This window comes from Patagioenas fasciata, chromosome 1, assembly GCF_037038585.1.
Source record: "Patagioenas fasciata isolate bPatFas1 chromosome 1, bPatFas1.hap1, whole genome shotgun sequence".
Lineage (NCBI taxonomy): Eukaryota > Metazoa > Chordata > Aves > Columbiformes > Columbidae > Patagioenas > Patagioenas fasciata.
The window spans coordinates 140,298,948-140,312,513 of record NC_092520.1 but is presented as its reverse complement, the minus strand read 5'-3'; the positions used below and the strand labels follow the sequence as shown (position 1 = coordinate 140,312,513).

At 38.0% G+C, this 13,566-nt stretch overlaps 1 protein-coding gene across 6 annotated transcripts in view; it reads right to left on the bottom strand.

The window, feature by feature from the left end:
- BMAL2 (basic helix-loop-helix ARNT like 2) overlaps positions 1-13,100 on the bottom strand; it is a 37,923-nt gene extending 24,823 nt beyond the window's left edge. For 3 of the 6 annotated variants that reach the window (XM_065845188.2, XM_071816191.1, XM_071816197.1), the window contains exons 1-4: positions 12,895-13,100; positions 4,485-4,629; positions 3,219-3,254; positions 760-798 (exon numbers count right to left, since the gene is read on the bottom strand). In XM_065845188.2, the coding sequence (XP_065701260.2) occupies positions 760-798; positions 3,219-3,254; positions 4,485-4,629; positions 12,895-12,955 (281 nt within the window). In that variant the 5' untranslated portion in view covers positions 12,956-13,100. Of the gene's footprint in view, positions 1-698; positions 799-3,218; positions 3,255-4,484; positions 4,630-6,304; positions 6,323-12,894 lie in introns of those variants that run through there. The other 3 variants (XM_071816195.1, XM_071816189.1, XM_071816201.1) reach the window with 3 other exon arrangements.
- Between the last annotated feature and the right edge of the window lie 466 nt (positions 13,101-13,566).

Genomic DNA, 13,566 nt, shown 5'->3' with positions numbered 1-13,566 from the left:
TAATTTAAATTACAAAACCACTTCATTATTATTAGTTAGCATACTGTGTAAACAATGATTTTGACAGCACAGTAGATTATAGTATTTCTGCTTTGACACCTCTGCTCACATGACAAATGAAAGACACTTATTTTTAAAAACAACTTAATAAAACAGCTCTAATTTTGCTAAGTGGCCTGTCTATAGTTTAAAATACTTGTTTGGATAAATCATGACTGCATTCAGCCACACAACACTTCAAATCTTACAAGTGATTTATCGAATTTCCATTTGGATTCAGGTAAGACGTGAATTCAAAGTGCAGTGGCAAATCTTGAATAATTCTCTATAGAAAAACTTGTTCCAGAACAACAACAAAAAAAACTTTGTCATGCTTTAGCTGAACCTATTTTAATGCACGATACATTTTAAATACCTCTAAGTGTAGACAGATCTAGAAAAAAACAATTCTCAAATTCACACAGATTGAGGATCAGTTCCTCCCTTTATACACAACTTGAGTGTACTGCATTTAATTCTCACCTCGAAAATTTTAACCTCGCGTTTTTGCTAAACCATCTGAGGTATTCTGCAACACAGCTTCCATTAAAATTAGTAGAAAATAAATTCCTCAAGGAGACCCTAAAAGTTACTATACATTTAAGGGGAGAAAGGAAAAGTTTACTCTTTGATATCTGACAGTTTTAATGAACATTCACCTCTTAATATCGTGAATCCTAGTATTTACGAGCAAAATGTACTTTCATTGTAAATTAGTACCTGAAATCTTTTATTTTAACATGTTCTTCATCTTCATTCCTAGAGAAAACAAGATACCAAGTTTAACATCGCATATTTAATACTAGGCATTAATTCAAGAAGATATAGAAACTGCTACAAATTTAATATGGCTCTAACAAAAGCAAACCCACAAAAATTCCTAAAACAAAAATGATCTAGCAAGTGATTTATAATGGAAAGAGACCAAAGCATAACCTCCATTATCCATAGTTATATGAACATATTATTGGGATATTTCATAAATATAGGGCTATTTCTATCCTGGAGACAACAAATCTATGGAACATTCAAGTAACTTAATTCCAGGCTTGATTTTGATTTTTTACTTTAAATTTTAAAAGAGAGATCATCTGTTCATGTTTTTACTCCAAAAAATAAAAAAGCAAGCCTAGCCTAGACTGGACTGAAAATATGCTTGCATTGCTCGTAGTCATAAAAAGTAAAAATTAATATCTGCCCATACCATACAGCAATGACTGGAAAGTCTTTGTAATCAAATTGTAAATTCAAGACAATCATAGTGTCTGTATTGTGATTAAACACCTGGCAGCAGGAAAATGTAAAGGACGATTCAAACAAGGGCAATGATCTTTTTGCTTCCCCAAGATGACTGTATTCTTCACTACCATCTGTTAAGAATTTCAGAATGTGGCCTAATAAGTATCTTGCCAACTCAATATGTGCAATTTGATACTTGCAGAGAGGCAGTTCCCATACAAATACCAGCTACTATTTTCTTTAAAAGAAACACTGATACATATATTTTTAATCTTTCTACAGTGGTTCTTTGGCTTTCTTTATAAATTGAACAGTGGAAACACCTCATGCAGTACTCTAATCTCCATTCCAGAGAAGAGACCTGATAGCCTATGACCATTTTAGAAGAGGCATTTGTTGTACCAGAAGGATAAGGAGACAGATCAATCAGTCAGCAACTGCTTGCTGTGAGGAAACAGAAGTAGGAGGACAGTTGGAGATCACAGCTTTAGGAAAGACCTCAAAAGCTGCCTCTACCTGTAACTAAGCACTGACTGTGGTGAGGATCCAGCAGCCAGAGGCAAATTAACACGATTCAGAGATCCAGCTTTTCAACCTGGGATTTCACTGGCACCCAGGAATCTTCTAGACAGTCTGACAAAACCAAACACAGGAGTAGGCTGGGCTCACAAGACCCTAGGACTTTTCTTCAGTGAAACAGTTTCAGATTTAGATGAATTAGCAATAACTAGTACTTTTCTTTCACTTTAAAAGGAACTTTTACCAGAAATGTGCATGTATTACAAACTCTAACAGAAGTTACATTGTATGACCATAAGAGGAGAAGAGGCAAGAGGGAGCCAGATCAACTGCAATGCGGCAGCATGTGGCCTAATAACTAACCCTCCTTCTCCCCCAGGAGCTCCACCTGGGGAAGAAACTAGAACAAATTCGCTGCTCAATCAGTCACAGCCTTCAATGGATTTATATAGCCTCTGTCCCAACAGCTTTGTTGGTACTGATATAATTGGGTAGATTGAAACTACCTTGACTCTCTGAACACCAGGTGAAATTCTACCTCATGCCTATAATGTAGGTATGCTTAGTTGGTACTAGAAAAAAAGAACCTGTATTATTCAGGAAAAGATAACAAATAATACCACCTTTTCATCTTTCTCAGCTGATTTATTAAAAAAAACTTCCCCATTCCTTCTAAAATGGAAGCAGAGGTTTTTAAAGACGGTATTTTTATTCACACTTTTCTATCACGAGGACCATGGAAAAATCCACAAAGAAAATTTCTCCCCGAAGAAAGATTTTTCTGCTACCTAATAAGCCACACACCAAACACGAACTACAAGGATAGCAAACAATACTGCACAGCTACATATAAACAAATATATTTTCTAAGTAGGGTATTCAGGTGCAGAAAAGGAAATCACAACAAAGTAATCATGTAGTTAATAACTATCTCATTACATATATATACAAAGGGTTTATTTATGCTGCACAGCCAATCTTAACTCTGGTTTGTCACCTTTGTAATAGCATTATTTTAACAGAGCTGTGATAGTTCTATTTTAAAAAGCACTTGACAAAACAAATGAACACAAAATGTCTATATGCACCAGTCCTAGAAGAGTATGAGACCCTTCCTTCACTTCCCTAGTTGTCTTATTTAACTGTTACCTTTCATTCATTCCTATTTTAGCCTAACGAGTCTGGTAAAGTTACAGGCAAGTCAGAGTGTCTTCTTAGAAAGAAATAATAGAAAATATTAACATTGGATAGACCTATCCATCCTGTTAATTATCTATTTGTTTATCACCTTCTGCTGTACAAAGACCTGCCTGTAGATAAAGTATTCCTTAAGGCAAACCACACAGCTCATCTAACCAAACAGATCTATATGACATATTTATAAAACTGAAAACAGAAATGGATTAGTTCATAAAATGTACCTTTTCTGAGGATCACCATCAACTTCAACCGTATCTCTGCAGAAACAGGTAATAAAGTAAGCAAAATGTTTGAAGCACAAAAAGATGACTTGATATATCCAAATAAAGTCACAGAAAAATATTAGTGGAAACACCACTTAATTAGTTATTTTCAGCAAGAACATTAGCTTTTAGAAACTAATTACTAGTTCTTATAAAACAATAGTTTCTTCAATTAGTATTTCAACTCAGATGTGAAATTTTTATGACACAAGTTTCATGACATCAGAGAGAGATCCAAACTTCAGGGAAACACTATTGACAAACCACCACTTTTACTGAAGAGGTAAAAATCAACAAGTGCTACTGAAAAAGAATGGAGACTCTTTTTCAGAAACTAATGTATTTCTGGAGTCTTCAGTGAACTACAAGATACACTTAAATCTCCAAGATAACAATTATATCAAATTCCACAGTATAGCTACACTCTGAAGATCACAGTTTCACAGTATGTTTGGGATTGCAAGGGACCTCAAAAGATCATCTAGTCCAATCCCCCTGCTGGAGCAGGAACGCCTAGGTGAGGTTGCACAGGAACATGTCCAGGCAGGTTTTGAATGTCTTCAGGGAAGGAGACTCCACAACCTCCCTGGGCAGCCTGTTCCAGTGCTCTAGCACCCTCACTAGGAAGAAGTTTTTTCTCAAATTTAAGTGGAACTTCCTGTGTTCCAGCTTGATCCCATTACCCCTTGTCCTATCATTGTCAAATGACGATGTACGGAAGAAGCAGGGATTACAGATAATTGCTTTAATAACCCCAAATACACGTAAATTTTCTACCTTTCCCCCTTTTTTAAAGGTGGATTTGTCATACTAGTTCGGAGATATTTGTAATGCACTAGATCTGCAGGCTGACTCATGGCCCTTACTTCCGGCTAAGTAAAAAAGCTCTGAATATGTTACTTTAAAAATATTTTTCTATGTAAAAGATTATTTGGTTAACTGGCATGTGTTTGGCAAGTATAAAACAGGAGAAAAGAGTCAACAGTATCATGTCAGTAGTCAAGTGTGACCCACTTAAAAAGACTGAGTACTACTGCAGGACAGTCCTAATTATTTGGGCACAGGTCTCTCTGAACATTTAATTAAATGACCGCCCTGGTCACCGAAGCAGCAGTTCTGATTCCGCAGTTCTAGATCCAAGAATTTAATTATTAATCTTGTTTTCTCATTTTAAGGTGATGTCTCAAATTTATGTTGAGACACATACAGAATAAATTTACTTACTGGTTATCAGAATCACTTCCTTTGCGCTTCCTTGGAATCTCAGCCACAAAAGTGTTGAAAGAAGTGGTTGTAGCAGGCTTAGTTATTGGATTCATGAGGCTGGGGACTCCAGAACCAATGCATGGGTTTCCATCTATCAAGAAATCTGTGAATGACAAAAAAAGCTCAGTGTCCAGTACAAGCTGTATCATCATGCATCCATCCTGATTTTCATTTGGAAAATAAAAAATTAACCATGGGTGGCTTCTATGCATCTGACACAAAAAACACAGGTTGCACTGCAACAACCTAAATACAGAAAAAAAGCACATCGTCTTCCTACCGTCCTGTAATGATCTTGTCAACCCACTCAACACACCAATGCAATATAAAATATACCTATTGTCTTCTTCACACAATCTTAAGCAGACTACACTTAAATCCTCCAGCACCTCAAATATCCTGCTGCAAAATTGCAAAATGTAGTATTAGCTAGCAGATCAAAATACTGTGACTAACACTAAATTCAATTCCAAAAATGTTTGCTTTTTAGCTAAAAAAAAAAAAAAAAAAAAAGAGTTACTTTAGAAAGCTGGTTATAAAAAAAAAAAAAAGTTTGCCACAACTATATTTCTGACACAAATCTACAATTGCACATAACATCAGCCATGTAAACTGGAAGGGTCTTGAAAGCTTGACAAGTTCTACTTCAAACTTGCCTTCACAACTCTTTCAATAAAACCTGCTTTGTTTCTGGGAGGGATAGAAGAGAATTCACAAGCCAAAATAATCCTAGAGATCTACTGGGAAAGGAAAACTGCCTCCAGGAATCACTTTGCTCCTACCTCAGTGCAAAACTATCACAAAGAATTATACAGCAGATGTTTCGGTAAACAATCAGGATTAACTCTGTTTCAGCAAAACTAGGCACTCCTTTGGCTTCCCATGCTACTAAGGAAAGTATCCTATGTGATACACCTAGAAACAATGAAGAGTTAACTCTGTGAATGGACAGATGAGGGACTGAGAGAGGTTAATTAAGGACATGAGCATCTCCTACTTTTAGCAGGAGGTGAAACCAATATGGGTACTTTCAAAATCCAGCTGCAAGAAAACCTGGATATTTTTTTTTGTTAGCTGTGTTGTCTGTAAATTATAGGTAAAAGTCTGCAAAAAGAACTACATAGAGTGAAAATTTTTTTCTTCTTAGGTGTAAGCACACCCTACACCAGAAAAATTACCTCCTATGTTCTCATTTTCTGCTGGACTATTACTCTGGAGAATTAAATGAAAATAGGCTAATACTTGAACAACAGCTTGCCTGGTCTTCTGCTAATCCTCTCTCTACCAAGTCAGACTACACAGAGTCAGCCCCGTTTTATTTTAGAAAGCTCTTTAACTCATTAAGTCACACAGGAAGTTCCAAAAAGAGAGTTGGAAACTCGAAGAATCAATAAATACTTAAATAAGTAACAGCCTTGGGTGTCTGTAACAGAAAAAAAATTTGGTTACTTCAAATACACAACATATTCAAGTTATGGAAATTAAAAATATGTAAAAATAAATTGCATAATCAACACTACAAGGGCACAAATTGTAATGGTTGAAATATTTTTATCATTAATCATCACTTAATAATAGTGTCATTTTATATTTCTGCTATAAATTTGTGCAATTATAAAACAAACAAAAAACTTCAACAATTCCAAAGGAACTCTTTATTTATAAAGAGTAGTTTTAATTTATTTAGGTAATAGCAGTCTATAATTACTAGATTAAGTTACTGAAGTATAATAATGCTTCATGCATATTCAAAGAGTACTTACTAAACAGAAACCTACACGTATCAAAGACAAGAACGCCGTCAGCACAACAGATCCTTTCGTCCTGTGACAAAGCAGGACAGAACAGACCCACTGACCTAAATACTCCTTTGCACACAGATGCTTAGCCTGCTTTCTAAACCACTTCCCTTTAAAGAAACAAAATGAAACGCACCAATTATAGCTTCTCCCATTTATCCTTCATATTATCAAAATAATCACTGCGTTTTCCTCACACTCAAGCAACAAATTCTGAAGACTGTACTTCTCTACATTGTCTAACACCACCCTTTCCCTCTTTTTCTTCACTAAGAATACAAAAAATGCTTAGATTATCAGCAACAACGACGTACTAAGAACTTCCACGCTACAATTTTTAGGTGATAAACTGAATCCTAAATACTGTCGCTATGACAAACCAAATGCCAGTTCAATTCCATGTAACTATAACTTCAGTAAGACCTCAGACAAAAATATAAGGTTAAGAATCTGTATTGACCTCTGACATGTATAGCATACAGCATATATTCTTTATATATATCCTTCAAAGTTCTCAATACAAATCAAAACCAAACAACACAAAACCATCAGGGAAATAAAATTAAAGCTTCAGAACTACTGGAATTTCACAGACAAGAGTAAATCTTTTTAATACCTACTACTCACTGAAGAAGCAGAAGACAGAAACAGTTCATAAAACTAAGTCAGCTTGGAGAAATCAGTAAGAGCACTTTAAAATAATCTCTTAGAGCTTTCTAATAGCTATCATTATGATACTAGGTGATTGCAAGGTGCTTACTCTCTCCCTGAAGAGTGTCTCAACCTCATGTGGGCTGTGATGAAAGATTTCTTTACTCCTCCGGCTATATCACTTGAGGAGAGATGGATGAAGGATTTAAAAACCTTTGAGTTCACAGAAAGAATGAGCTAGAACGCATCCCAATAACCAGGGTGTGCTACTTTGACAGGAAAAAGCTGGATTCTTAGCTTTTGTTTGTGCACCTGGCTGCCCTTCCTATATTTTCAATTTCTGTTAACATTTTCATACCGTTAACATCAAAAACAAACACCCCTAAGATCACAGGAAGCAAAGCTGTTTCCCAATTTCATAGCAGTTTTGCTTCATGAAAAGTAATATCCAGAAAGACCACTCTCTATTATATCAGTCAATTTTTAACCTACTAGAAACATTTTTATTGAAATAGAGATATTTTACTGCCCCAAAGGCTATTACATACAATAGTCTGGTTTGAAAGTCAAATAAAATTTCAAATGAGAAATGATACTTTTTAAAAGTACTGTTCATTTCAAAGTTTTGCTAATGCCCTGGCATAATGATAACTGAATTTTAACAGTAAGTGAATAGTTCCTCAAATACAAAAGTCTTTTCATGATCTATGTTTGGCTCTCACTACTAACCATATATGCTTATCTATATTGAAAATTAAAAATATTTTATATGCACATCAGGGCAGATGAAAGTAATACTGAAAAAAACCCCACTGTAATCATTCTCTCCACAAAAAAGCAAAGACCATCCAAAGATCACAAACACACCATACGAAAAACAACTAATTCCCAGTAAGTGTATACAAAATTATCAATATATCCAGTTCTCATTACATCAAGACCATGCCCTACTGAACTATAACCTTTCTCATGTTTTTCTACAAGAAAAAAAAACTACAGTCCCCAGTGGGCCTGGCAGGGAAGTGAACTATAAATGAGCCATATGAATTTTCTGTTCATGCATGGGACACAAAGTAAAGACATCAGAAATGAACCATATTCAGCAAAGGTTTTGTGTAAATCACATGTAACGCATTAAGAAACTAAGCTTAGGAAACTTTCTACATTTTTCCAATTACTGACAATAATATTTATAAACACATGCAATATTCCTGAGCTGTTTTTTCCAATAACAGTTTTTAGGTTCTCAGTTCCTAAACAAATACAATCTATTAGAAGAGGCTTATGGCCAAACTTCACGTGCCATAAAAGGTGAGATTCATCTAAACAAAGATGTCCACATCTGAATTAGCCATTCTAGTCCTTCTTGGAGGAAAGATGCCACTTCTAGGGTGATTCATCTCAACCTAAAATAGATTCCTACAGTTGGCTAGATGAAATACAACATTTCTAGGGTGATTCATCTCAATTTAAAATAGATTCCTACAGCTGGTTAGATGAAATACAGACCAAGAGTGCCTACCTCTATTCAGTAATTATACAAAAACCAAAGTAGCTAGTTCAGACTTGGCTATCTTCTTTGTCAACATCTGAAGATAAATGAGCTGAATCCCACTCAAGGTGGTCACAGAACTATCATGCAATTCTTAACATATAACAGCCACAGAAAGCACCTGTTTGTGTCAAATACAAGTTTAAGCCCAAGACTGTTTTTCAAAATTATTGCCTTAATTACGCACTGCCACCTCATGACCCACTCACCCCCCTATGAAAGGTTACCTTTCTGACTAGGTTTACTCCTCACAGGCTTTCCTAAAATATTACTTTACTATTGAAACATTATTTTGACTTTTTAGAATTGTCAAAAAGAAATCACAGAAGATACACATAAGCACTCAAAAAATCAGCAGAAAAATACAAGTCATGTAAGTACTCCTTAATTAATAAAAAAGCTGTCAGTCAGCCCTCATTTAATCAGTCTAAAAAAGAACACTGAAATCTATCTATCAGGACATTACAGTAAAATACACTTGAAATAAAATGTCAATGAATAACTACATTTATAAAACCTTTGGGAGGCACTCTTCATAGTCTGTGAATAAATGTACACACCAGACCTGGAGAATTACTCAAGCTCTGCAGCTGCTTGAGTTAACAATGTGGTAACACTGGCACAACCTTCCTAAGAATAAGAAGGTACATTCAATCCAGCTTCTTATTTTGAAACATTTTCTGGCAGAATAAAAGGAGAAGAAAAAAGCTGCTTTGAACTGAAATTTCTAAGACCACAGACACATATTTCCTAAGGTTTGATGGAAAAAAAAAATCTGTTAGAAGTTTTGAATAATCAGACTATTAAAATGTGTAGTTTCCAAATGTATATTCCTGGCATACACAAAAACCTTTAGCTTTGACAAGTTTAAAGAAGTCCAAATTATGTTAGAAGTGACTATAGTTAAAGCAGCACTTAAGAGTTCTTTATTCTAACTAGATGAGTTATTAAAATAGAAATCTACTCGCACAAGCTATAATGCTATGTCTACAGTAGTAATTAAAATGGCACAACAGCAACAGGTCAGTAGAGAGAGGCAGCTGGTGCAGAAGCCCCCGTTTCTAATTTGTAAGTAGTTCAGGGAGCTTACACTAAATCACATTTAGTCTGGTTCACTGGGCCAAAAATCTTTACAATGCATGTTTTAACATTGTCTGACAACAAACCACTGGCTCAGTCCGTTACAGTTGGAGTACATTTGGTATGTGCCTGGAGTAGCACTAACCTTGCTACAATAAGATTCTGGTTTAGTTTCTTCTGAAAGGAGTCCATTTATACCAAAACTGTTCTGCAAACCAAACCAATGAGCAGTAAGTGGGGATGAGTGGGGATTCAGTTCAAACCAACACTACTGCTCTGAATCAAAACATTAATGTGGACATAGCCTCTGAGCACTTTCTTGGTTTAAGGGTCTCAGTCTAAAGTCCTTGGGAGTGCAGTCATGCAAAGATGCAGAGATACACACAAATCTAGGCACACAAGCCACCTAAATTTTCTAAAGATACTACCCAAGACAACAAATTACATTCTTAAATTTTGTCCCAACTCACATGCTGTTTTTTAAGATTACCTAATTACCTGATTACCTAAGCAATTACAGATATATCTGTGTATACATGCATGCACACACAGAGGATAGCTAGAGAGTAAAACAATTTCAAATAACTCAATGTCATGTAAATTGCTTTATTTTACTATGGAGTTATTTTTCTAAAATGGTTTTAACAAATTCTTACTGCAGTTTTTCATTAGAAAACAATAAAATTATACCTATAGCCTATATACATACAGTAAGATGTGAGGAAAAAAGTTACAGGTGTTGTGATATGCATCCCTTTACAGATCCTGCAGATCACCTATAAAACAAAGAACCATATTTTCTAATCAGGGGTGAGAACTGTATTAAATATTCTCTCCTCTGGGTGAACCTGCTTTAGCAGGTGGGTTGGACTAGATGATCTCCAGAGGTCCCTCCAACCTCAGCCATTCTGTGATTCTTTTTATTTATTTATTTTAGAGCTTTAAAATAGGCCATGAAAATCACCTTCAGGCTAGTTACAGCAAGTCTGGCATCCAGATCATAGCCCACAGCATATTCTCTTTGAAAGGTGGGGCAACAATTTTCATCGGGGTTAAGCTGTGAAAACAGCAGAAATGTACTGTCTAAAACAGGGTTTTTCCCCAAATTTTATAAGCATGTGTAAAGCAGGAGCAAGATACAGAGACTTCAGTAATGAAACCATCTTATGAACAATACCATACAGAGAATAAACTCTTCTAAATTAACTTAACATTGGATTTGGTTTTAATATCACAAAATGATTAAAGGAGTAATTATAACATCCTGAATTAGGGAAATTTAAATCAAGCATTAACACAGACAACTGATTACTTCCTGCATCTATATTTACTTACTTTCACTGTTCAGAAGAAAATAGCCAAGAATCACAACTTACCAATTAAATAACACATTTACTTAAGGCCCAACCTATCAGTGTATTAAAAAGTACAACTGTAACCAGCTAATGAAAGATACTACACAAGGCCTTGAAAGGCTACCCTGCCTTCCCAGTCACTTTGAAGCTGAAACCAGGTCGCTAATAGAAATCAAGTCTTGTGTATTGTAGCTCATTATCAGAGAAAAATAAAACAAAAACAAAACAACTCTCAAGTCATATACTGTTAAAGGAACAGAGGGTAAGTGTTTTCTTGTAAGTTTTTGATTCATATTATTGTAAAATGCTGATTCACATCAAGTCAGCTGCAGAACTTCAATGGTTTCAGCTGGCCCTGGAAACCAAACAGGGAATTTTCAAGGTGTTCACAATGATCCACTTCGCAATCACCCACCAAATTACTTTGTCTTGCAATGAATTTGATTCTTAGTTGGTGTCAACTGTCCAGTTTAGACTTTGCTTTTCATAATGTGCAAGCACACCAACAATAATGTATACACTCAAATAAAAAAAAAATACTAAGCAGCTAACCTTAGTGTGGACTTATTCCACAAAATAAAGATACATTTATTTTTAAAAAGAATTATTAATAGAGAAAGACTGTTGGTTCGAAATCTGTTAAAAGAATAGGTATACACATGAGCAGCAAAAGAAACAAGAGAGGGGAGGTTCTTTTACAATAAAACATGAAAGCCCAAACATTGATTTCCCAAATCTACTTGTAATGTCTGTACATTTGGGGTTTTCTTTATTTTGATTATTTCCTTCCCTTACAGCATGTGCACGATAAAGAAAAACTCTACCAAAAAACCCACTTTATTTTCAAACAGTGGATTATCTCCTACAAAATTATGCCAGTATTTAAACAATCAAGCAGCAGAGACAGAAAAATGCCAAGTATTTCTAGACAGCCAGGATCCCCATATACACTAAAACACATATAACCCAACACAAGCACAAGTTTAGAAAACACCTACTAAACCTAGAAGAACTGGTGCTAACTAAACAGAACCGCAATGATGACTGAAGAAACATTTGCTCACTTCTTGTTTTTCAAACCTCTTGCAAAGCACTCCTTTCTCCTTAGAGAGGGGAAGCAACACACTCATTTCAAAGCAGGAGGAGCACGAACAACTGCTGGTGGTTTACAACTAGCCTTGTTCTAATAGCAGAAACATGATTAAGAACAAGGGAGAAACATCAAACCTTGGTCACCATACGAGCGTGGGCATCCATACACACACATGTAAAAATCACTATACGTAAAATACTAAATTATAGTTACCTACAAAAGCGTTTTAGGAACACACAAAACGGCTGTGTATCAGAATCAGCATGCTACAGACTAAGCTAAAGAAACAAAAACAATTTTAATCCATATATATAACAACCATGCAACATCTATAACAGTAATAAACAGAAGCACAGAGTGAATATTGTACTTGGTATTTCTCTGTAAGTGCAGAATATAACGCCGGTGCATCCACTCCCGTGCACCTTTACTGAACTTCAGTGGGAGAAACGAGCCAGCGCGCTCCAGGTCTTACTTTGGGCCGGAGTTCGTGGAGACTGCGGCGTGTTATTATAAAAATCCACCACCCCAGAGCGATACTGGGAACGTGACCGGCCCGAAGAGCCCTCACAGAAAGGGTACGGTCCTCCCCACAGACGGCCGTGCCCAGCCCGGGGACACGCAGCCGTGTCCCTGCACCACGGCCGCCGACCTCACAACAACCGCCGCTCGGGGCTCGCCCGTGCCACATGGCGGACAGACAGACGGACACACACACCGCACCCCGCAGGTACCCACGATCGCCCCCCGCACGCGCTGCAACGCACCACCCACAGCAGTCGCGGCGGGGCGCGGGGCACCCACCCAACGGCCGCTCCCCAGCGGCCCCCGCCCCCACCTTCAGCGGCCTGCCGCTCTTCCTCGGCCCCCTTGGCGCTCTCCGCTCCTGCCTCGGCCATGGCGGGCGGCCCCTGCCCCGCTGCACAGCGCCCCTGGCACCGGCGGCATGCAGGAGGTGAACTAAGGTGAGGAGAAGCAGCCCGGCCGGCCGGCCAGCCCGGGGGAGGGCTCGCAGGCGCCCCGCCAGCCTCCCCCCCTCACTGGCGCCGCCTTAGCACCGGCAGCAACTCCTCCATCCCCCGCCCGGCCCGCGGTACACTTCTCGCGAGATTTCGAGCAGGGAGCGGCCGGTGACCGAGGGCGACAGGTCAGGGATGGCGGCGGAACATGAGAGGGTTAGCGGTGTGGCCGCGCCTCGGGCCGGCGTCCTTCCCTCATCCCCACACGGGGGAGGGCTGGAAGTAAAAAGTGGGTAAGTGCTGGCGCCACCCGCGCAGCCCCCATGTAGACCTCTGAGACCCGCCAAGGAAGTTGTGGTGGTGGGACAGGCAGCTCTGGTGAGACCCCACCTGGAATCCTGCATCCATCTCTAGAGCCCTCAGTACAAGAAGGACATGGACCTGTTGGAGACGGTCGTGAGAAAGCCACCAAGGTGATCAGAGAGCTGCTGTGACGACAGGCTGAGAGAGTTCGGGTTGTTCAGCCTGGAGAAGAGGAAGGCTCCAGGGAG